The 24,633-nt window shown below is 37.0% G+C and overlaps 2 protein-coding genes across 3 annotated transcripts in view; both read right to left on the reverse strand.

The window, feature by feature from the left end:
* Positions 1–11,845, reverse strand: part of mybpc3 (myosin binding protein C3) — a 35,475-nt gene extending 23,630 nt beyond the window's left edge. The window contains exons 1-7 of the mRNA XM_067587396.1: positions 11,690–11,845; positions 7,259–7,528; positions 4,820–4,954; positions 3,944–4,021; positions 3,056–3,204; positions 2,413–2,530; positions 2,249–2,300 (exon numbers count right to left, since the gene is read on the reverse strand). Coding sequence (XP_067443497.1) covers positions 2,249–2,300; positions 2,413–2,530; positions 3,056–3,204; positions 3,944–4,021; positions 4,820–4,954; positions 7,259–7,528; positions 11,690–11,714 — 827 coding nt within the window. The 5' untranslated portion in view covers positions 11,715–11,845. The remainder of the gene's footprint in view (positions 1–2,248; positions 2,301–2,412; positions 2,531–3,055; positions 3,205–3,943; positions 4,022–4,819; positions 4,955–7,258; positions 7,529–11,689) is intronic.
* Positions 11,846–15,077: 3,232 nt separating this feature from the next.
* On the reverse strand, positions 15,078–24,439 carry spi1b (Spi-1 proto-oncogene b). 2 transcript variants are annotated; one of them, XM_067587409.1, is made up of 5 exons: positions 24,053–24,439; positions 23,441–23,531; positions 21,953–22,149; positions 19,632–19,785; positions 15,078–16,641 (listed from the first exon to the last, which is right to left on the reverse strand). In XM_067587409.1, the coding sequence occupies exons 1-5, from the start codon at positions 24,092–24,094 to the stop codon at positions 16,328–16,330; spliced, it is 798 nt and encodes a 265-aa protein (XP_067443510.1). In that variant the 5' UTR covers positions 24,095–24,439; the 3' UTR covers positions 15,078–16,327. The 2 variants fall into 2 exon arrangements, with proteins under 2 accessions (XP_067443510.1, XP_067443515.1); XM_067587414.1 differs by having other exon boundaries at positions 19,632–19,782; positions 24,053–24,438.
* Positions 24,440–24,633: the final 194 nt, after the last annotated feature.

Consider the following 24,633-nt stretch of genomic DNA (forward strand, 5'->3'; position numbering starts at 1 on the left):
AAAAGAACCACATTCTTACACATGTGCAGTGGCGTCTTACACGGAACTACTCCCTGGAGACTGAAAACGTGATTGCTGTTATTAGTCTTTGGAGCCATTTCTAAAAAAGTTAACATGCCATCCAACGCAATGACATGTTTTTAAGAGTTTTTGGACAACAACAGAGGTTTACAGCACAGAGGAATATGATGTATCAGGCTTTGGATACAAACACAATACTTGTAAATAGATCAGCTCATTGTTGGTTTGGCTCTGCACATTTTTGGCAATAAGAAAAACATCGATAATCAACAGCCTTATCCTTTAATGCACAAACATAAGACTGGTTTTCATCTTCTTATCTAGTTCTTGGAAAGAAAGCGAACAAGCATATTCCCCAAAATGTCAAAGTATTCCTTTAAGCCATGAGTAGCAGCAGCAGTCATCCAGGCAAGAACAAAACAAAACACTCAAGGTTAAAGAAAACACTGGTCACTATGGAGTCCGCTCCAATCTAATCAGTGGGATGAAAGATAAAGACAAGGGTGTAGATTTAACTGTGTGCTTGTCTCCTGACTCTGATCCGACAGCAGGATTAGAAGGTGAGTCTCTGGTTTATGTGGTGAAGTTACAACACATTGTGCTGTAGCTGCACTTCCTCTATGTAGCAATCCTGTGGAAGAGCTCGGCTACTGAAAAGCCGGTGTCTTAGCACATCCTGCACTTTCACTGTGATCAAACCACCGTCAAAGCTCACTCTGCCGGGTAGCTGTTTGTGCAGCTGGCTCCGCTGTTTTGATTGAGACCCAGAAGGAGATCAGAGAGAGCTGATGGCTGCAACTAGCACATGTTACGTATAAGATTGATAAATTAAACCTCCAAATAGTGAGATGTACCTGAGTCAAAGGTTAATGCAATGACTGCTAATATACAGTAATTAACGACTGTATCAAGGGATTTCAATTCAAGTATGTTGAGCTCTCGCATGTTCTTCCTTCTGTGGTCATTGGTCAAAATTCAGCAGATTGGAGGCTGTACCATCAAGAACACTGGTTCTGTTTGACTTGAATGCAGAGAGATAAACACAGGCCACAGGAGAGAAAACAAGTCTCTGAACCTGGTCCTTATTTCTCGAGTTCTTTAACAATCAGAGTCCCCAGATTTTGAATATGAGCCTCCATCATTGCAACAAACGCTTTTACTACCTTGTTGATGGTCCACTTCTCTTCTTAGCGGCATCACTCCTAATAGGTTAGCATTTCCACAGTTATTACTTACATAACATGGTAATACTCCACTGAAGGTCATGAGGAAACGTGTCATTTTTTTCCTGTTTTTAATCTCTTAAATAAAGTCCTGATTATCCGATGTAATAATTAAAATTAAAAGCGTGAGTAAGGTCCGATAACCAACTAATGGTCACAAAACATATTCTGAGGTTATTTTTTGGCACTTAAGTGGTTCCCATTTGTACTTGATGAACCATTTTCATTACTCCAGCTCATTTCACCAATTAATGCTTCTTCATCCCTTCAATCTTTAATATATCTTTTATTCCTTTAGGATTAGTTCATATTTTTAACTTAACGGTGCTGTTTATATATTTATTATTATATATCAAAAGGCACTCAATGGTGCATAAAACTCGATTTAAATACACCTAAGAGATCATTTTTACATATTACTTCAACAACATGGCATCATCATGGCAATTTTTTATCTAAATTTCGTGATTTTTATGATGCAAACGCTACTTAAAAGTTTTTGTGGTAACTTCGATGGCCTGTTCCCAAAGCTCACAAATTCCCCCCCAAATTGTGAAAACGTGTGTAAATGAGCATTTTTACTGTCTTTAAGATTATTTTAAATCAATTTAAAGCGGCTGAAAGAATATTTGCAAACTTTTCCAATATATGATTGATATTGCATTAAAACTTATATCATACATTTAAAATTGAAAAAAATTGTTAAAGTTATTATCATTTTCTATCTTCCAGTATCCAGTATTAGCCCTGTAGAGAGAAGGAACAGTGACTGACTTATACATATCACTGTATGATGCTACTGAAGAAATGTCCAGCAGTCAAACCCTCAGTAACTCTGAGTAGTTAATATGAAATTTCTCTAACCTGTGAGTTTTACCTAAATATCAACATATCAACTGGAAAAAAAAGAAAACTAATTGATTAGCATGTATTCCTTTTTCTATGTAAACTGTGACCAAAAGTATTTAGTATTTTCTGCAAAATAATAAAGTGATTTAACTTACGTGCGCCTAAAAGCTGCTCTTATGTCGAAGCCTTCACCAGCAGAACGAGCCTCTGGGATGCAGAACGGGAACCAAAATCATTGTGATATGAAATGACATATTTCTGAGTGAACTGATGTGATTAGAAACATGTAGAGCAAAGTTGTAAGAAGAGGCATACTCACCATGTACAGCCAAATCAAAATTACAGCTGTCAAATTTGTCCCGAGATGACACCTCACATCTGTAACCTCCAGCAAAGTTAGCCTTGGCTTCGATGATATGCATCTCAAATGTGTAGATCTGCAACCACATGAGTTAGGTGAGAGATGTGAGAGGGGGGTTACACTTTTTTATTATTTTTTATTATATGTATGACATTAAGAGTCAGTTATAACATTCAGTCAGTTTGGGATTATCACGGACTGATTTTCCTGCTTTCTTCTTTAAATATTTCTTTTTTAAAGGTTTTCTCTCTTTGTCTTGTTTCTGAAAATGTGAAATGAAATTTGTAAGGGTGACAAACAGTATCTTCCTGTCTCCCAATAATATTACCCCTAAGGTAGCGTGCTTGTGGTTCATCAGGATGAGCGACAAGTGCTGAGGCAACAACTTGCAAAACTGGGGCTGTGAAGAGCAGGTCTTGCAAAATGACTCTGTTGCCTCAAAGCAAAATGTTACACATTGTAGATTTAAGCTCCCTATAGTAAAAATTATATATCATGTCTTCTTTACAAGAATAAATAAAATCCCACAGGTTATATTGTCTTTCATGATGTCAAGATATGATGAAAAATCTCCTGTGTCTGTTTCTGTTTTAATGTTTACCTTTGTGTTCCGGTCATACACTTCTTTCAGCTGCAGGTGTTTTCCAGACTTGCTGGCGAGGTCCATCCACTTCCCCTTGAACCATTTGATGGTTGGTTTTTTCAGCAATGATTCAGCATTCACTTTAGCCACAAACGTGATGTTTGCACCTGCAAAGAGAAATGGATCATCATATTCCAGATTGTGCCTGGTATCTGCTGCAGCTGCGTCTTACAAACGTTGACTATTATTTAGTTTGTTCGCTATTGACATGCTAAAAATTATCAGTATATTTGGTGTATATTTCATGCTTTCACTGCCATGTTTAAGTATCTCTTAGCCCCGTTTGAGAGCATTTCATATCCTCCATTTTATAAGAGAAAAGGCTTCCAGGATGAGGACTAACTATTTGGTTTGACAAATTGACATCTGGTTAACTTCCTCACTTCTGAGCAGAGCTTTTCTAAAGGAACCATCTGTGACTGCAAATAAACATATATTTTATTTCTTGAATTCAGGACATTTGTTGGAAAACCCATCAGAAGCAAGACCATCAACATAATCAACAGCTAGTTACAAATGATAGTTTGCAAATAAAAAAATAGTTTAGACTTTATGGAAGTTATTTCCATACATTTCCATATCTTCCTTTTACAGCTGAATGCAAAGAATGTAACATCCTCAAAACCTGTAACTTTTCCCAAGTGGTAATATGCTGTGACATACCTCCTGAATGAATGTTGTAACTATATTCTGATGTATTTTAATGTTTGACTCTTTTGCAACTGTTCCCTCACAAAGATTTTGTATTCCTTATTTCAAATCATTCAAGGTAGGGTGGTATAGTTTTTTCGAGAGAGATCTTCATCCTATTTGATGCATGTTATTCAGTACTGTGGAGACGCTCACCTTCAGTGACCTCTGCACTCTTGGGTTTCTCTGTGAAGAGGCCAGTGAGGTCCTGCCTGGTGTCTGGAGGCTGTGCGTCTGTAAGCAGGTTCATAACAGAATGCCTTAACAGTAAGTTGAAAGATCAAAATCAAACAACATCTAATTCAAAAGCAAATCAGAAAAGCAGAGCAGGAAATGAAAACCACCATCACTCAGTTGACCGATGAAATTGCATGAACTCTTAAATACTGACCTTACAGGTTCAGAAGTACCAAACTACTGTGTGTTGTTAAAATGTACAGTATATGGTTAAACGACATTTAAAAGATGACACTGATTCATAGTTTTTCTGGCAGGTCAATCCAAAAGATGTGGAGCTTAGGCGGTTCAAAACATGAGAATAATAATTTTTCAAGTTACTGAAACACTCTGTTTTTTTTTTTTTGTCAATGGTTATGAAACTAGTATAAAACTGTACTATTAAATATTTTTGAATACTTTTATTCAGCACTCAAGGGTGCGCATATTGTAAATATCCATACATGTCAAAACATACTGTAGTATATCAGATATAAACTTAAAGAAATAGTTCGATATTTTGGGAAATACACTTGTTCACTGGCTGCTGGCTGTAAAGATTGTACAGACATGAGTAGTATCAATCTTCTCATCTCACCGTCAGCAAGAAAACAAATTAGTGTATTTCCCAAAATGTCTAAATGTCAAAATGTCTATTTCTTTCATAAAACCTGTGTCATGTCAAATAGACTGGGGTGACCAGAATACACTGTCAGGAAGGCTTAACTCAAAAGCCATGACGTAATAGACAGTATAATAAATGAATAATGAGTAGAGGAGAGAGTGAATGAATGCTGCTGGTACGGACTGACTCACCCTCAGATGGAGCAGCATCAGGTGCTGGGGCAGCGGTCTTGTCCTCTGTGGGTGCTTCTGCAGGCGGAGCAGGGGTCTGCTCTGGTTCTACACGGGGCTCCACGGGTGCATCAGCAGGGGTCTCAGCTGGAGCTTCTATGTTACCATCACCAGAGATAACAAGGCACAAGTGAGAAGTACAATACAATTACAATGGCAAAGACTGTGTCCATAAAATGTGCTCTATATTAACAAATAATCAGCTCATGTGTGGTAAAAAAGGAAGCAATCAGTCTATCAAGCTTGACACTTGTCACTTGATTCAAGAAAGTGTTTTGAAAATCTGATTTGTTTTACATGAAACATTAAGGAGGACTTAATACTTGACATGGACACATTTTGTTGTGTAGCAAGACACATAAGCAGTTAAATTTAGACTTTTGAACCATTTAATCTCCAACGCTGTTTTGTGAGTGAAATTGAATCTTTGGCGAACATTTATCACCCAAATATTTCTTATGTCTTATCATCCTTCAATGGCTGACTGACTTTCCATGTGTTATCAGCTGCCTCTCATGCCTATCCTGAGCGCCAGTCAAGTGGTGGTTACTCATGAGGAAATAATGTGCTGGTGCGAGGGTCAAGGTCACTCCAGACAGACAGAGTAAGGGTGGCTCTGATATGAGCCACAGACAGCTGTGGGTAGTCGCTTGTGGCACATTGCTCCTATTAGTCTGCTGCCTTTCTTCGAAATTTGTTTCCAGCTTATCAAATCCAAACAAGCGACCTCAGCGGGGCGCATTGACAGACAAACGGCACAAGTATTATTCCGTGACACACTTAACACACAGTCAGTGGAGCATACAGTACAATGCTCTATAGAAAGCACGGGACAAAGTTATTTTTTGATGAAGCCAGTGATTGCACAGATCCTATGCCTTAAAGGAATAGTTCAACATTTTGGGAAAGCTTACTGCTTATTCAGTTTCTTTCTGAGAGTTAGATAAGGAGATCAAATAGTTTCATGTCTGTAAGTTGAATATGAAGCTATACAGCCTGGATATGGTTAGCTTAGCATAGCATAAAGATTGAAAACAGGTGGAAACAGCTAGCATGACTCAGTCCAAATAAAGAAATCCACCTACTGGCACCTCTGAAGCTTGCGAATTAACATGTTATGCCTTGTTTGTTTAATTCATAAATAAATAAATAAATAAATGTAAAAATGTCAAGTTTGTGTTGTATGGGGGGGTTATGTGCAGGACTATTTCTTGGCTGGAAGCAGTGACCTCCCTGGAGTCTGGTTGCATGCCAACCTCATGGTGATGACAAGATGTTTTCACACTTAGGTTCACACTTTTAAAAATCTTAAAACAATAGTCAGGTGCCCAAATGAACATTGACACATATACTGACCATTAAGAGAGAGGGCGGAGATAGTGAACCTGACACACCAGATTGTTTGTTACACAGATCTGAGAAATCGTCCTTGGAAACTACTTGGAAAAGGGCAGGCACTTTCAAGAAATATTTGGCAAGTGATTAGATGAACCATCTGTCTATCACCATCTTACCTTGTGAGGCAGCTGGATTCATGAGATCACACAAGAACCCTCACAGGACACTGATTGGTTCATAACTTGAAGCCTGACGATGGATTCTTGTATGATCTCATGATGTCATGATCTCACAAATCCAGCTGCCTCGCAAAGTAAGTGGATAGTAACAAAAAGGGGGAATTTGGTAATAAAAAGACTTTAACTTTGAAACATATTGACTTGATTTGACTAATTTGGGCGGCTAAAGCTTCATATTAGCTTCAAATAACTTTTAAATACATTTTTGTGCAGGGAAACACTGTCCCCTGAGAGATAAAGAGGGAATTTGGTAATAAAAAGTCTGTAACTGTGGACTGTAAATATTATTTTCAAATAAACTAAAACACATTTTGGCTCAAAACAAGGACTGTGGAGTTTGTCCCCTATTACTTACATTATAAGTGCATTTGGAGGGGATCTTCTAATGGTCAGCATTAGCAAGAAGAATGATTACAGTGAGAAAATCCTGTTTCAGTGTTCATATTTGCATCTGACTATTGTTTTAAGACAGACCTGAAAAATTGTTAACTTGTCCTGTAATTGGTGAGCTTCAAAGGTGCTGGTAGGCAGATTTTTATTACTTTTGGAATAAGTGTAAAGTATTTCCCCAAATGGTGAACTATATCTTTAAGAGCAATATTTCCACACAAAGCTGTCTCAGAGATTTGGTGTGGAGCAGCTGTCAGAGATGTGAGTTCATGTGCAGAAACATCAAGTGCATGCAGTGCATCAAGTATTTACTGCCTCAGTGGTTTTCTGCATCAAGTGCAGCATTTTGCTTTGTGCTCTGTGTTGACTACACAGCTCGTAGGTGAGCAAGCAGAGACCTCAAACGCACAGCTGCACCATCAAAGTGGCCCACCTGGCTTTGATATGACCTTCAGCTCAAACTTGACCTTTGACCCCCCAGCAATCACTGCATAGACATTGGCATCTTCCCGGGCAATAGCTTTTATAGTGAGGGAGTGCTTGTTTCCATTGGCTGTGATCTCGTATTTGTTGCCACTGGCAATGTCCTTTGCGTTGCACTGCCATTTTACTTTAGCATCAGGCTTCTCAGTCTCTGCTTCAAAGACCACTGAGGACCCCTCTTGTGCCTCCTGAGTCTTTGGTTTCTTGGCAAATGCTGAAACTGAAGAGGGAGGGTGAATTCAAAATAAAAAGTAAGACCTTTGAAGTGTCAATTAGGCGTTTTCATGTCTGCTGTGAGAGTTAATTGATGAGAATTTTGTCTCTTTGCACCCATAACTAATAACTACAAACCCAAATTACTGTATGTGTTGATTTTTGTTTTATTCAAACTTCATCCTGTTCATCCATTCAGAAACAAAACACATACCCAAGGAAAGAACAGGAGGTGGATGGGGGATGGGGTGGGGGTGGGAGAAGATGAGTCATTCATATTTTAGCAAAAGAAGAAAAAGGCTCAAGAGCTGAGCAGAGCTGCTCATGTTGTACAGTCTCAGCACACTGGGTGGGGCTAACTGAAAACCTATGAATTTGCCTCTTTCCGCTCTGTTTCCACCCAGAATATCTCAAAACACTGTACTGACTGTACAATAAATCCTCTCTGTGTCGTCTTGTTATTATCTTACACATGCTTTGTACATAGAGATATACTGATTTCTGAGGAGTACAGTATGAGCTCTTACTTCATTTGGAAAAACATGAATTTAAGCATTACTTAAGAAAGAGATATAACCTTAGTTAAAAAAAAAACCCAGCAGATAATTGGTCTGAAAACCTGTAAGATATTAACAAAGAGAGAAACTTATTAAAGTCATGATAAATTAAAGGTGTTCCTAAAAATACCAACGCAAAACTAGTCTCTTTGTGTTTGTGATGTGGACTCTAGGGAGCTCTTTGACATTGTAAATGTGTGTTAAAGGACTAGTTTTTCTTCGTGTGCAGGAAATAAGAAGACATTCGTCATCAAAGGATCAACAATATCTGTCACAACCACATCATCCATCCATCACATCCATCTAATCAGGTTGTGTATTAAAGTCTGTTTACATTCTTTAATTAGCATGTAAACTGAAATACTTACATGCTTTTGATTGAAATTGGATAAAACACACACATCTGCAACACTTATAAATTAACATTAGCAGACAATATAAAATCATCCATATATGTTAATAACCATAACAGAGGTGATCCCGAATGGAAAACTACCGTCAGTCTGAAAAACTATTAATAGTAAATTTTACACATGTTGTGTAAAACACCAGCTGTTGTCAGTACCTGCTGTGCCAGGACTTTTTTTAAACTGTTTATTAGTTAAATAAAATGTGCTCAGTCATGTCATTCCCCAATACTTGTCATCTTTAAAAAAAGGACAGTAAACATGTGTTTTACGGTAACATGTTTTTCAAATAATGAAATGCATGTAGTTCTAACTGAGGTGCATGTTTCCATGTGTAAAGCAGGTTTGATTCCTGAATAGTTCAGCATTACAAAACCACATAAAACAAACGAACAAAAAAAAAGAAAAAATCCCTGCGTTGCAAGATGACCCTATGAGTTTAAATATAGGATGCATATGCAGTGGACCAATATATGAGGCTGGCAGGCTTCAGCTGCAATAGGGGCGCAGGTATCACAGCCGAGGGATTAACTTGACTCTATTTTTGTGTCTCTGGAGGCACAGAAAGAATGATGTGCCCTCAGTCTGTCTGCAGCCAGCGCTTTCTTCTATTACGACATTGCTTGTCATGTTGTCAGTCATTCATAATCCTTTACCTTTCTCATCTTCATCTGTCGTCATTTAAAGGGAAGAGGACTCTTCTCAATATCAAAATAACCGTAACAATTTCAGTTACTTTAAAACTCATTAAGAGGCATTAAAAAGTAAAAGAAGTGAACACGTATTGGCTAAGGAGAAGACAGTTTGTTTACTCTAAGAATTACCTATTTTGTTCACTTTCAGTAAATTTCTGGCTTTCTGTGCTTTAAACAACTTTGTTTAGGGACGAGGCTACAATTATGTTTAATGTAGCCACATAAAATAAACATTGCTGAAGTTTGGGTTATTTTGGAGAGAGCAATGTCGCTGACTCATGAAATAATTAAAATATATTCTCCCAGACTGAGAGTCATTAGATATTTATCTGAAGTCTGTTGATGACTGCCTCTTTGTTTGGCTGAATACCAGAAAACTTTTGAGCTCAGTTTTTGAGTCAGTTTTGATCAGTCAGTCAACTGATAAGAATTTACATTCACAAATCACTTTATTACAACTTTTAATGTTGCATCCTAATAATAATAGGATCTCATGTAAGACTTGGCTTGGCCGTCTTATAATATTTATTTATTTAGTTAAATAAATAATAATGACAATAATAATAATAATAATAATAATAATAATAATAATGACAACAACAACAACAATAATAATAATAATAATAATAATAATGTTTAATTTTACAATTGATTATTTGTTATCTATTTTTTTATTATTTATTTATTTATTTTTTACTTTAAAGTTGACGAACCATGTTTTATTGCAATATTTTCCACTCAGCAAAAGAAAGGAAAAAAAAAGCTCGAGAAACATCCTGATGATTGCATTGGGTGTTAACGATAATGCTACAAGCTCAAGCCAATCATAACTAGTATCTTCCTGAGGAGATCCTTGACACTTGAAGTCTTAACACACACAAGTTAACTATCTGGGCTGCACTGTGTCATCTGATATAAGGGGCTTCTCACCCCACAAACAACAATGCATCCCCACTGAAGAGAGGGGGGAAAAAAACGCTGTGGAAAGTCATTTGTCAAGTTGGAATCCTGTCGGTGCATTTTTGGATCAGTGGTGCATTTTGTGAATGCAGTGATGCTGGAAATAGTGTCCATTTCACTTCAGACAATGTTTCCAACTGGATCATGTGACGTGTTTCTGAGCTCTGACACCGCCAAAAGGGGCTTAGAGTGACTGTCACACTTCTGGGAACTAAGGACAGATAATTAAATGTAGTATGTTGTGATTTTAACTACTGGGTACATAATATTGAGACATTACATTAACTAAGCAGCTTGTGCTAGCTTAAACCTTGCCGTACTTTGGAATTATCTGTCTAATTTTCTACTGAATGGAAATGACTTCATCTTGAGCTGCATCTGAAATGTATTTCCCTCGAGAGCAATTTAAATATTTGATTTACAGATGCATGTTCCTATGCATCTGTTCCTGTACTTCTGGTTGTTGTGTTGATAAAATAAAGTTTATTTTATCTTGCCATACAGTATCTTGTTATTAAAAAAAATAATTTACTTTTTTTTACACATTGTTTTATTCTAAGCTACATACTATCAGACACTAGACACTTTAACTAGTGCACAATTTAATTCCCTAAAATGTAATTTTTTATTGCAACACCATTGGCTACTCACTTTATTTGTGGATTTTTTTTGTCCCAATACTCTTTATACTATAGTTACTATTGATATATGTAGTATTTAGTATGTTTCATTTTAGTGTTTTCATTCTTCATTGGTATATTGGAGGTGTTCATAGTGTATATAGTACTATACTGTTGTTTTTTAAAGTTACTTCTCCACTCTGCTCTACTTCTTCTACTGTTCTTGTAGTTCTGCTGTTGAGACACTTTGAATTCACATCGTGGGAAAATCAAGTTTATTTCATCTTACCTTATTTTGTTTTCAAAAAAAAAAAATATAAATTACCGTATTTACTTTCAGATATTTATGTATGGGAATAATTACCTGTAAATTTATGTGATATACATTTTTTATACCTTTTTTGTGGGGAAAATGGCAAAAAATAGCTTTTAATTGTGACAAAATAACAGAAATTGTGACAAAAAGAACAATGTGTTCAAATGATTAAACCATTTATTTAAATGTGAAGTGTAATTATGATATTATTCTGCAGACAGTCAAAATCCATTTGTCACCGTGTATCATGAAAACAGTGTTCAGGTCTGTAGTGAGTGGTTTGGTTGTGGTTTACAGTTGCTTAAGAGGGGTGTGGCCCAACACAATGGACTGTTCTTTCACACATATTGTAATATCACACTGTTAGTTTCTTAGAAAAGTTTCTGTTTTAGGAGAAGATTATATAAAGGAAGTAACATTGATAGTAGGTCTACAGTTGCAACATGCTGATAACACACCAATGAATACAGTTAAGAGCTCACTTTTTTTGCAGGTCATACTGCTGACATGTGACTACCCTAGTGTCAAAAAGTTTGGGTTCTTAGAGAATGTAAGTTGTTTAAATGTTCAGACTAAACTTCAAAAGTAGCTGAATGTGACCGAGCACACTGACCTGCTTTTTTGGTTGGCTCTGGCATCTTCCTGAATGATCTCCTCTCCTCCACAGGGTGAGTCACTGTTCCTAAACAGTCTGCAGTCTACCTCAGCTCTTTGCCTTTTAATAGTGGTGCTGCTTCCAAACAGCCCACCTCTCCTGCCACTTTTTTTTTTTCTAGGCCCAATACAACGTCCAAAAAACACAACAGCCACCCCCACGCATTCCCCATCAAAGTTCATCCCATCCCAGCAGCGAGCCAGCCCCCACCCCGCCCCCATCCAAGTCCAGGCTATATTTCAACCATCCTTTCCTCCAACACCTCCGCTGAATGATAGGCCTTGAGAGGGAGGGGATGTAAGGCAATGGTTAAATATAGAACCTTTGAATCCAAAAAAGTCTGTTTGCTCTCTCCACATCTGTGCTGCACCGTGTCACCCTGTGAATTTAAGAATGAATACAAGGTGGTTGAGAATAATTGGTAGGGATGAGGGTTTTTTTTTTTTACAAAGTTTTTAAGAAATTCTTCCATTTATGCAGAGCTGTTGAACTTTTTTCTGGTTAGCATTTCGCCCAACAAGAAAAACAAGGACATGCTTCAATGGGCTGCATATGTTGTAGTATAACAGGTGTGTTTAGAGGATTATTTTCATTACTATTCAGAGAGATTTACCAATGATATCTGAGTCCCTTTGTCTCATACATGTCTGAATGGGTGTTTAAAGGAAACATATCATGCTTTTTGTGATTCTCTGTTATTTTTACACTCTTATGATGTTGGCTGTCTATGTTAAACATGGTCAAAGTTAAAAATGCTCCCTGCAAGTCCCTTCAGCTCCCTTCAGCCTGCTCTGAACGTTCAGTTTCATGGCTGTATTAAGAACTAGACTCAAAGATGGTGCCCCATTCATTCTTATGAAAGCTGCTCAGTGACGCATGAAGCCAAAAAAATCAACTTTCCGCTGTTAAACGATTATCAGGATGTTGCTCACACACTTCCTGATTGTCTGGTCCATAGAGCATGCGCACTAGAGACTTCCGCTGGCCAATAAAATCCTTTAATCATGCGGCTCCTCTAGACTTTCATAATGTTATTGTGGGGGTTGTGACGCTCCAAAATTTTTATTCACTGTTTCATAGCTGTTACTTTTCCAATGATTGATTGCAGGAAAAATTATTTTTTGGGCACAAGTGCGTCACATGATGGACTTCAATTCAGTTTGTCCACTCACATATTTTGGATAGGGTTTGGGCTTGAACATGTACAGATGTATTTGAGAAGTTTATATTTTGAGTGAAGAATGGGGGAAAGGGAGCAAAATGCGACTATTGTTTGTTTATGTTGCTCCCAGAACAGCCAGAAGTCTGTTGAGACGCAGCTTCTGGGAACTAATCAATCAGAACGGAGTGGGCTCATCAAGAGGGGGGCTTTAAAGAGACAGGAGCTAAAACTGATCTGAACTGAGGCTCTGAGATTTTTGAACTGTAAATCATTCAAAGAGCCCCATAATATAAATATAAGCCTCGAAATGTGCAAGATATGTCCCCTTTAAAGGCCCTCAATCAGCTTCTTGCTGATGAATGTCAGGGTCCTACATGAACATGTTATTTTCTACCAAAGTTAGACAAGTTTTGTTTATTTCACATTCTGTATTTGCTACTTGTCTGAGCCTCAGTTGGAAAAGGCTGATGTTATGTTGTCCTGTGCACCAATCAGAGTTTATCAATATCTGAATCAAAATGTGATGACAGTTATTAGGTTGTTTGCTTAAAGCATTGTCAATCAAATATGATCAAACCCCACCCACACAGTTGTGATTAGTTTTTGAGAGTAAAACTCTTGATAAATATTGAATTCAAGTTCTTTAATTCTGATTCTTTCTGATTTTGAAATATATATTAAATCTTCAGTTTTTCTCTATAACATTAAGCTATGGATTTGAGTTTTCAGGGGGCTTTACGTATGTAGCATGGGCATAACCTTGGTTGAAAATCTTGATCGTGTCTGTTTTTCCTACAAGATCTTAATTCGTAAAACATACACCATGTACTCACTGAACCTTGCAGTCAGCAGCTGAGAAGTGGTTTAAGTCGACCACAACATTGACTAATGCTGTATTTTGAATTTTGAACTGAGAACCACATTTGGTGCACATTTCACACACATTTCAAAACTCCTGAACATTCTGAATAATGATTTAATATTACAGAAATGAAAAATTAAGCATATTTCAGCAACATCTATTTTCTCAAGATTTATCCAGAGACCAGTTTCAGATAATTCAGATTAGATATGTTAGGCAAAAATGTGGGTATTGCCATGAATGCTTCTGTTTCTGTTTTTCTCCAAGATGAAATATATAATTCAAATATAAAAAAGGTTTACAGCCCATCATGTTCAGTCTTCCTGAAACTGTCCAATATTCATGCTAAAGCAAGCACCAAAGACTGCACTGCACCTCCTTTCTGCACCTTCCCTTGAGCCACTCCTTAATAACTCATTAGTGTACTTATCATCAGCTGCCATCCTTTTTCCTAATTCACAAGAGCAATTATGTGAGGCAGGAGAAGCCGTGACATCCTTTTTGCAACAGGAAGCGCCTTTAAGCTGGTCAATCATGGAAAACTTGCTGTGATGCATTTCCTGAACCTCACCTCTGTAAATGTGTCTTTCATATCTGATATCTGATCCTGCATTGTGATGGATGTCAGTGAGAAATGTTGGTTTTAAAAGCTGAGCTTCAAAGTTCACATGAAGATCATGTGACATGATTGAAAGCACCAGAACAGCTACTAAATGGGCCTTCTGGGGATAATTGTTCTCTCATATTCTATTCTATTCATATTCAAGGACATTGCTTTTGATCTCCTCACTTGTCAGTTATGAGTATCAATTACAACTTGACCATTGAGGGGAGCTGTTGGCTCTTAGGATACCAGGTGCTGTAGTATATTTATATTTACACACCACACTTTAAATTTTAGCAAGTTATTACTCCTTTGTATTACAGTAATTTTTAAAATCATGTTATTTATTTTATATTTTATTTGAGGAGTTTAGTGATTTAGGTTTAGATTTCATAGACAACTGCATCACAAACTTGTTTAAACCAATACAGTGAAAACTCCAGATGTGTCACTGTAGACTTTGCTTACAGTACACCTGCTTTAAGTAGAGAGCCGGCATCGGCGTCTGCATTGTGTCAGAATCCACAGGCCGATATATGTAAGAACTGGGTGACAGGCCACTTCACCCCTGCTTCTCTGTATTAACCTCATAGTTCCTCATAGTTCACCAGTTACCTTATTATTTGTAATAAAAGGGTGAGAGAACTAATCTGCAAACCTGAAACTTTACAACATTAGGCAATGTTTACTTCTTTTCAAAAGTTACAGTACACATACATTGATTAACGTTTTATTTTATTTTTTTTACAAGCATTTCTTAAGTAAAACTGACAAAGTTTAATATATTTGTACAAACAGATTACATGCCGTCATCACATAACCTAATCAAAGTGACTGCTCAATGTAAGTCTGCCTCATTAATGACTTCTTTATGTTTGTATGTTTGTTGTTTTAAATATTAAATGGAATGCATGGTAAATATATATACACAGAGAAATATAAACTAAAATCTTAAGAGAACTTAAACATGTCCAACACAAGGATAAGAATACCTACTGGGACATTTCAAAACAACAAGCTCTATAAGGACCACAAGTAGAAACAAAATTTGGTCATTCACTTTCTTGGCAAGAGTTTGACAAGATTCACACCACTCTTGTATCTGTGCAGTAAATATTAACTCTTAGCAAGATAGAAGCATATTTCCCAAATGTCAAACTATTCCTTTAATGTTGAGTACAATTTATCTTCACAAAAAAAAAAAAACCAAGAAAATGCATACTGAGAATTGTGAATGCACAATCTTATGCTTGCAAGGGTATCACAAATATTTGAAAATGTGCACGGAAATTTGTGACTGTGCACTATAAGAGATTTGAAAGTTATACACTGGAATCTGCTTACACTCTGCTTAATGCTCATACAGATGTTAGTGTGTTTCCTCTGCTGCCAATTACTCTTGGTGGCCTTTAAAACGAATTAGACATCATGTAACAAAATGTCTCTCTGAACCCAAGCATCACATGACTTGCAGTTCCAACTTTGGCCATTACACCAAAATCTCTGAACTACAAAATAAATCAAGGACAAAGCTCACAATCAAGAAATAATTGTAACACATTCTCAAATCTGGGTAGCCATTCACAATTTTCTGTATACATTAGCAAATGACAGGTTACACATTTTCACATCGAGCCCTGAGTTTATTTCCATATTGCTATACTTTGCAGTATTTCGTCATCAGTTGGTAACTCTACTCTACATCACCTCTCCAACATGCCTTGTTATAAAGAGTAACTGGGGATTTTTTCTTTATAGCTCCATACCTCTATGGAAATTATATACATTATTCTGTTTTAGATGGTATCTTCAAAAGATTAATCCCTCTTTACAACAGTAATGATATTGACATAATGCTATTTACCCCGTCAGCAAGGTCAATTAAGCATCTACAGTAACACCAGAAAGTTCAAATCAAATGTCAACACTTTTCATGAACCAGTCTTGACATTTCAGTATCCCTCCTACCTACATATATGGTTTTCTCTCTAGATGACTCTTCCCTAGCACCTCATCACTGAACTGGTATGTCAACTTTTTCTTAATCTTTTTCACCTCTCCAGTTTTGCCGTAGTTGCGTAAGGCACGAGCCATCTTCTGATAGGTCATTTTTTTGCGGTTGCCCTTCTGGATTCCCCAGTGGTGTGCGAGAGCCTCCTTGTGTTTGGAAGAAAACTGGAATGTCCCTTTGTCTCTGTCCACCCACCAGATACTGTCCTTCATATCGCCATTCCTTAAAAGGTCCAACAGGAACTGGTACAAGCGGATCTTCTTTTTATTGCCTTTTGGAAACATCAGACAGTGGCATCATTATTACCCTTGAACTGATATGCACTGTTCTCCTCATTATGTATGAATTTATTGATATTACTTGAATATAAAAGATAACATTTTTATAAATGTTCAATTTAAAAAAAAACATTCAAACAAGAATAAAGTCCCATTTATTAGTCCTGGAATAGTGACATAGAAATGGGGTGAGTAGAAGAATTTTAATTTACATTTTTCTGGTGTCAGCTGCTCTAGACCAACCATATATAGACATGTATCGATTGTACGCAAAATAAAAGAACCCAGACTTTAGGCAAATTAGTTGAAAAAAGCAACATTTTTGACAGTCGAGGCAGAATATTTGTTTTCTTTAATGTAAAATATCTTTACAAGACAGTACAAAAGAAAACCAACTGTAACTGTACCCCTGCATGAGTGATCGTTTTAGTGTTTTCAGCATTGTCATGGTACTACGCAATAAACCTAGTTGATGACATGTTAACTGTTTCTTAAGAAGGCTATTTAAATGCTTACGTATTACATGATAAAGTTTGGTGTTGTAGGTTCTTCAGATTACTTTACAGATGGCTGTTTGTACCAGTACAGCAGAAATGATCAAGTTCAATGGTGAAGTACTAAGCTTGAGAAACCCTCTACATACTCAAAAACAAACCACTGACAATGTACAATACATAGATCTCATAACATCAACAGATCCTTGTTATTCTTTATTATTTTAATATTGATGCTGAGACATTTCTCACATACTTTGTAATATAAAGTTACCATCTAACTGTCCTCCTTGGCAAGATAATGTTTACATTTTGTTAATGGGCTGACATAAAACGTATAGTTATTAGAGTTATTAAAAGTTATTAAAATTGTCACTGACAGTTACATATGTAACCACAGTTCTCTGAATTTAGAGACCCTTCAACCAACATAACTGCAATCATTTTTTAGCCTCTTAGGGGCGATGGAAACAAACTGTGACACCACACATATTGACATATTATAATCTTTTTAAGTTGATATGGCGAACTTGTTACTGTAAACATTTGCCTATTTACACATCCAGCAGATACGAAGCAACAGTGGCATTTATTTGGAGTCATATTTGTGTCCACCTGAGGGTAAGCCCAAATTCACGCTCCTTTTAGCTTTGTGTTGGTCTTCACCGAAATATGTGGCTCTTTAGCTGCTAAACTCTGTTAACTACCAAAACAGCCGCCTTCTGCAGTCGAAAACAACATGAGAGCGGTGAGACTCAATCAAAATAGTTAAGTTGCGGACTAGAAACCAAAACAATGATCTGACAGATACTGAAACACTCCGTAGAGCTAAGGGGAACTGCAGAATCAGGTGTTAACTCTCTGTGTCTGTCACTATTAGCAACCATTTTGAAATGCACATTGTCATGTGATCCATTGTTAATCTATAAATGTTGATAGTAGTCACTTTAAGATACACCATCTGTGGTTGCCATTTCAAAACTGGCCATACGTGGTAAGTTAAGAGCCATGCATGTGTTTCTTGTCTGGTTAATCTTGATTGGAAGATACATCTGAAAGGCCTTGAGCTGGATACATAGTCTCTCCGCTGCTGCAACCACAGCTACATATTTATTTATCTGCTCTCAAATAAATCTCTCAACCCTAAATATTACAAATGTGCAGGGACTCCGTAAGGCTGTGTTCAGAATAAAACGTAGAAAAATGCAAAGGCCTGCTTTGTTGTGGGCGTGTTGCTATATGTACCATTGAGGTAGTTTACATGCAATCACTGCCACCGCAGAGCTCACCTACTGTATTTGCTTGAATAAAAAGGAACCCCACGCAATTATTTACAAAGGTACAGTACATTATGCACACACTGCTTGGCTTCAGGCACTGCAGACACAGTGTATCACGACCCCAAATTTGCAATATGCAAGCTACGATTTGCAACATGAGATCATGTCCTCTCGCTTTGATTTTGACAAGTTTTACTAATCAAAACAAAGAACATACTTTTGGCACATGCATGAGCATGAGAGAGCCCTGTAGGACTTTTAAATTTGGCTGCACTTTGCGCTAGACAATCATTTATCAAACTTGACTCTGTTACAGCTTGCAATCTGCGTGTAAGCAGTGCTCACAATTGTGAAACAAGCCCGAGGATCAGCTTGTGAAGTCAAAAACTGCCCAAAAGAGGAAGTGTGGAGTCTGTGTAGTTGGTCTGCAGGCTGCAACTAACACAAAAACTAACTACAAAGACAAAAGGACATCACTGAGCCAAGGTCTACTGAAACATGGACCCTGTGTCACTGGCATCTGTTCACCAAACAAGGTGCACGCTAACACATTTATGCAGAAGAACCTATAAAAGTAAACAGGGCTGCTGGATTACTTCCACAATCCAATGTGAAAATCCAATCTTGGATGAAGGCCACCTAAGAAATTCCATTCCATAATAGACAAACAACAGCCCGGATCGAGTGAAGATCCATGGCCTGCAGTATAAAAACAGCTCATCCTAACGCTGCATCTTAAGATGTCAGCATCATATTGGCAAAGCTGACATGACTCAATGCCAAAATCTCCACCATTCCAGTGCGAGAAGGACAACACTGGCCCAGTTATCCAGAAAGGAGCCTGTAGAGCAGCTTTCCTTCTTACATGGTGAGAGGAAACCAACTATGGTAAGAAACAATCAGCTAAGAAATTCAATGCCAAAGCAACTGCATACATCTTCTCTCTTGTTACAGGGAATCAAGATATCTTGTTATATCTTATATATTTTATATGATCACATATTGCCAATTGGTGCATGGCCAGCAGATGTAGAAAGGCTGCCAAAGGCAACTGTGACTTAGCCCTTCTAGATAGATCATGATCTAGATGATTGAAACTCTGCACATGATCAGCAAAGTTGGTGTGTCTTAAAGTGTAAAGTGGTAACAACTAAGTATTGCTCACCCTCTGCACATATGTTATGTTGGCTTATAAATCTGGTTTCTTACCCATCTCTCCAGGTGTGACATAAGTTGCTCGATCTCTCAGACACTCCTCATCAGACACCTCCAGTGGGGGACTTCGTCCACCATGATCTTCATCATCAGAGCTGCGCTGAGACACATGTGGCGGATACATGCCCCGAGGGAAGAACGTTACCTTCAACATAGGAGCCAAAGTTGATAAATATTAAATTAAAATATTTTAATACTTAATGCATCATTATGCGGAATCCAGCATGACATATCTGGTATGTTTGGAAACTTTGGTATCTGACTAGAACTGAAAATGAGCTTCTGTGATTTTGAACAATGTAATATTCCACCAACATTTTTAAAACACTATCTTTACATGCATTTTAAATTTAATACTCCCAATATCATATTCAAACAGCCACCATTTTGGGATATTTTGTGCATAAGACTATTATCATTATTATTATTATTATTATTATCATTATTATTATTACCTCTCACTGCAGTTGTGCCTTATAGATTGTTGTAAATTGGTAAATTATATTGTACTCAACATCAGGCACATGCTCTGAAGTGTGGACTTTCAATAAAAATCCTCTCACTGTATTGTAAGTGGGCTTAGTAACATCTCTCTCTGCATGAGCTGTGATGTGTAGATGCTGTTATAGCTGTATGCCTGGGTGGGCAACACTTGTCAACATATTCATAACAAAAAAAACAGTCAGTGGTTGAAACCCGCCTGTGAATTCCACGTGTGAAGAGTGATTTTCACATTTCATATCACGTAGTTTATACTAATTGATGCAATAACACCTTATTTTCGACCCCCGCCCCCACCCCCCACCCCCACAGAACATGCACATTTCCCAGCATTGTAAAAATGGCAGTCCTTTTTTTTTTGAAAGGGACATTTGTCTCACTCACAAGTGAAAACTATCGTGTGACCTAAAAGCACACATGTTTTGTGACTTCTTTGTAGCTTCATTGAAACATTTCTTGTGTTTTAGTGGGTAAATGTTGATATTAGTGTTATATCTGAGCTCCATTTTGTAAGAGGGGCAGACAAAGCACAATACTGAACACTTGGATATAAAGTCTTTTAGTCAAATCAACATCCTATTCAACTGGGAATGCCTGTCATATTAGACATAGATGTATAAATCACAATCTAAATCAAACTGAGGTTCATCTGTGAGCAGTGCTAGATGAAGGGATAATCTGACAGAACTATTGATATAATTATATAAAACTAAGTGTACATTTTGGTTGAAAATATCATTATTCTTGGAAACAACAATGGGTTTGTTTAGGTATGTTTAAAATCATGTGAACACAAAAGTCCCTTAAATTTATAATAATTTAAAGTCATTTAAAATATTTTTGTACCACGTAGAAAATGCTTGTATTTCATGTTTGACACACATTTTTCACATATTCTGTATCATCATATGTTCCAGCACTTCACTGAACCTCTGTCATACATTGAGTGAAAGATTCAAATCCATGACACGTCTTTATTTAGCCTCAAATGGAGAAAGTGTAGTTGCTCTATCAACCATTTTACACACACCGTTAACTGTAATTTAGCCTGATGTTTTTGATATGTAAACCAGAGATCTCTGTTCTAGTTCACTGGTTCACATCTGATGAGGTGAAGCATGCCGTTGTGACATTGAGTGTTCTAAGATGAGCCTTGAGATCTGATTCCAAGAAAATATTTGTAAGTTTAAAGCTGTTCTTCTAACTCACAGATTCACTTCCTGATTTTGTCAAAGGACCCTAAAATGCCTCCAAATCCCAAAATGTCTTCTCTGATGTGAAACTCAAGCGAGAACTATGCTGAGTTCAAGACATCACCAGTGAGTTAGAAGGACATTTTAGGACTTATTGGCATCATTGGACACCAAAACAGAATCAGTGAGTGTATCTTTGAGACAGTTTGCAGCAGGTCATGAAGCCTCTGTGTAACATTTACAGCTGTTTCCTGGTTATTATACTATAACCACCTAAGTATCAAAAACACTAGGAGCCTTAGTAACCTACTTACTAATAACCTTAGTAAACCTTACTTCTTTTATTTTTATGTGTCATTATCACTGTCATCATCACCATTCTTCAACAGTCTTTGCATTGTAGCTCTTCACTAATAATATGGTACTTAAAACTCATCAATAACTCTGACTCAGTAAAAAATGAATAAATAAACTAAACAGATCTGCTCTAGATTTAAATTAAATTAATATTTATATTTGTGTAAATGCACACTTTGGCCACATAGTTGTTGTATATTTGAAACTGCTTTTATGCAAGCACATGCATCCATGCATGTGTTGGTGGGTGACAGAGGGACTTACTGGTTGCTGTAACACATGAGCATGTGCTCCAAGATTTGGATCCAGCAGATTATCTGGGTCATATCGTATGGCCTCGTGTCGTATCAGGCCGGGTGGGTGCAGAGCCTGCACACTCTGCAGCTCTGTGAAGTTTGTCTCTTGGAGATTCTCAAACTCTACAGGGTGCACATGAGGGTGAGGGTGGTAGTCCCAGTGGTCTAAACAAAGAAGGTGAGAAACATCATCATAGCCACATCCTTTTGTTGTAAGCTATGATCAGCACTGTGCTGTTTCAACGTTGGCCATTTGAATTATTACAAGTGGAATACACAGCTTCATACAAAGAACTTAACAGGATGTTATACATGTTTAAAAGCTTAGAAATGACTCATGAAGAAACCAGACTGTTTGTCTTTAAAAATTTGTCATATCTTTGTCATTTGATATCTAAAAGTACTGAGTCAAAAGCAACTGAATTTGATGACAAGCTTCTTACTAATAGCGCTTGAGTTCAGCATGAAGCTCTTTCCTGTTGTTTCCACACAAGCAGTGTTGCCACAGCCGTTAACCCTGAATTTGCACCTTTTTTTTTTATATTGTCCTTGACTGTATTTCAGAATTTAGAAATCAAACTAGAAATTTCCACTTTAAGGTTCTAAGGTAAGTTCACAATTTATATATTTCCTGTGTGACATGGAAAGAGGAAAGAGCCAAAAAAGGACATATTTTACATGCAAACAAATGCGAAATACAGGGTGTAATAAATGAAACTGGTTAAAAAAAACACGTCTTACATCCACTGTAACACTGTGAGAATACTTTTATATGTGCATCACAGTGATAATCACTGTTGAGTGCTACAGTATCTTCATTTATATTTATTTTAAAGGACATTACAAGAGATATTTCAACATCAGACATTACAGATCTATCATCATAATAACAACTAAAGCTGAGAGGCAGTTTTTGCTGTAAGGTCAGGAAAATAATTTTTCCCTGTTTAGATTATTTTGGTGTAATATTCAAAACAGTTGATTACAAGAGAAAGTAAAGCACCTCTCTTGTATCAACAAAACCCCATGGGGCGAAAGTTGTTCTATGTCTGTAGTTGTAGCGGCCGAAAGAAATGGCATCTGTTTCCTGTGTTCCATACACCCTGATGTGGTGCGCTCCAGCTGCACACACTGCATGCTTTTTATGTACAATACAGAGAAAAGTAATTGTCACTGCATCAGGCTGTGTTGTTTTATTTGTAGAATAAACTGACAGACGACGGCTGTGTTTGATGTCAGTGAGAGAAGAGAGCATGAAAACGTGTTTAATTTTAGTGGATTCAGTCGTTCACATCTCGTTTCATCAACATTTGTGGCCAAAATGCTTCATCTGCCTTTTGAAATGTTTTTAATCTCAGAAAAAAACTCACTGTTATTTATAAGAATGATAAGTGATGATTTAATTTCAAACACTGGTCACATGAAAAAAAATTGAAAAGGTTGAAGTAAAACTCACCTGCCTGAATATCTGCGTCTAGAACATATGGATTATAATATTCTGCAATTTGATGCCTGTATATCTCAGGATCATACATTTCTTCTGTGTGCTGCAAGAGCAAATAAACACATTTTCAGACACAAAAATAAGAATGAAAAATATTTTTCTTGGTGGAATATATGCTGGAGACAACATACAGTATATTATATACCATTACTTTTATAAACTATCAAAGGCAACATTAATCCTTACCATCCGTCTCTCATAAAATGTTCACATTTTTTCTAGATATGTTACTTTTGTGAATCAGCTTAGGCATTAGCAATATTTTTTACACAATACTGACAACATTTTTTTTCACTTGCCACCACTATTCTGAAACTCAACAAAAACTTTAGAGTTTCATTTTCAGTAGTATAAAAGACTCTTACAGTTTGTATCCTGTATTCAAATGGAAGTAGAGATCACATTAAGTCATCTAAATGAAATATGTTGTCCATCTTCTTGATTATTAAATGTATTTCTGGTTAATTCTGCATTTTTTAAAAAATGCTCAATGAACTCATCTGACACTGGGATACAAGAAAGTCCCCTAAAAGTTTAGATAATAATAAAAGAAATTATACTTACAGGTGGGATGAGATAGCTCTCCATTCTGTATGGATGCAACATGGAGACCTCTTCTCCAACAAACCGACTCTCAGACACTTTGCAGGCAAAAATGCTCTCACAACCTTTCAAAACTTTTGCGGCACCATTGCACAATGTTTCAAAATTTCCTCTCACTCAACGAAAACCAAAAAATCTCTCTCTCTCTCTTATTGTATAGCATACACTTATGAGCTGAAATACTCCTGGAGGCCTTCGAGCTGTATTAAATAAAATGGAATATACAAGGCCCCTCTGTTTGGCTGTTAAATGAAAAAGGAACTTTTGACTTCTGTAAATGTGTGTGGGTGGGAGCAATAGAGTGTGTCTGCTGAAGGTTCCTGGTCATTGATGATTTGTCAGGGGAGACCATGAAACTTGGCATTTATCAGGGTCTATATACTGTCCCCTCCCTTAGCAGCCAATCGTCAGCAAGTGTTAAACTCTGTAGGTTTTTTCCAAAAAGTTGTCTAACAGGTGATAAACACTGTGTGTATATGAAGCGTTTGCTATTTTATGATTCCAGCTTTGGTAAATTTTATTTATTTCATTTGCTTTTAAAC

Source organism: Thunnus thynnus, chromosome 1 (genome assembly GCF_963924715.1).
Source record: "Thunnus thynnus chromosome 1, fThuThy2.1, whole genome shotgun sequence".
NCBI lineage: Eukaryota > Metazoa > Chordata > Actinopteri > Scombriformes > Scombridae > Thunnus > Thunnus thynnus.

What these genes read in the sequence shown, in the direction of transcription:
- spi1b (XM_067587409.1), bottom strand. Translation starts at nt 24,094, where the DNA reads ATGTTGCATCCATACAGAATGGAGAGCTATCTCATCCCACCT. An exon ending in AGACGCAGATATTCAGGCAG is followed by an intron (nt 22,150 to 23,440) that starts GTGAGTTTTACT and finishes TTCTTTGTTTAG; the next exon opens with ACCACTGGGACTACCACCCT. An exon ending in CTCATGTGTTACAGCAACCA is followed by an intron (nt 19,786 to 21,952) that starts GTAAGTCCCTCT and finishes GCTCCTATGTTG; the next exon opens with AAGGTAACGTTCTTCCCTCG.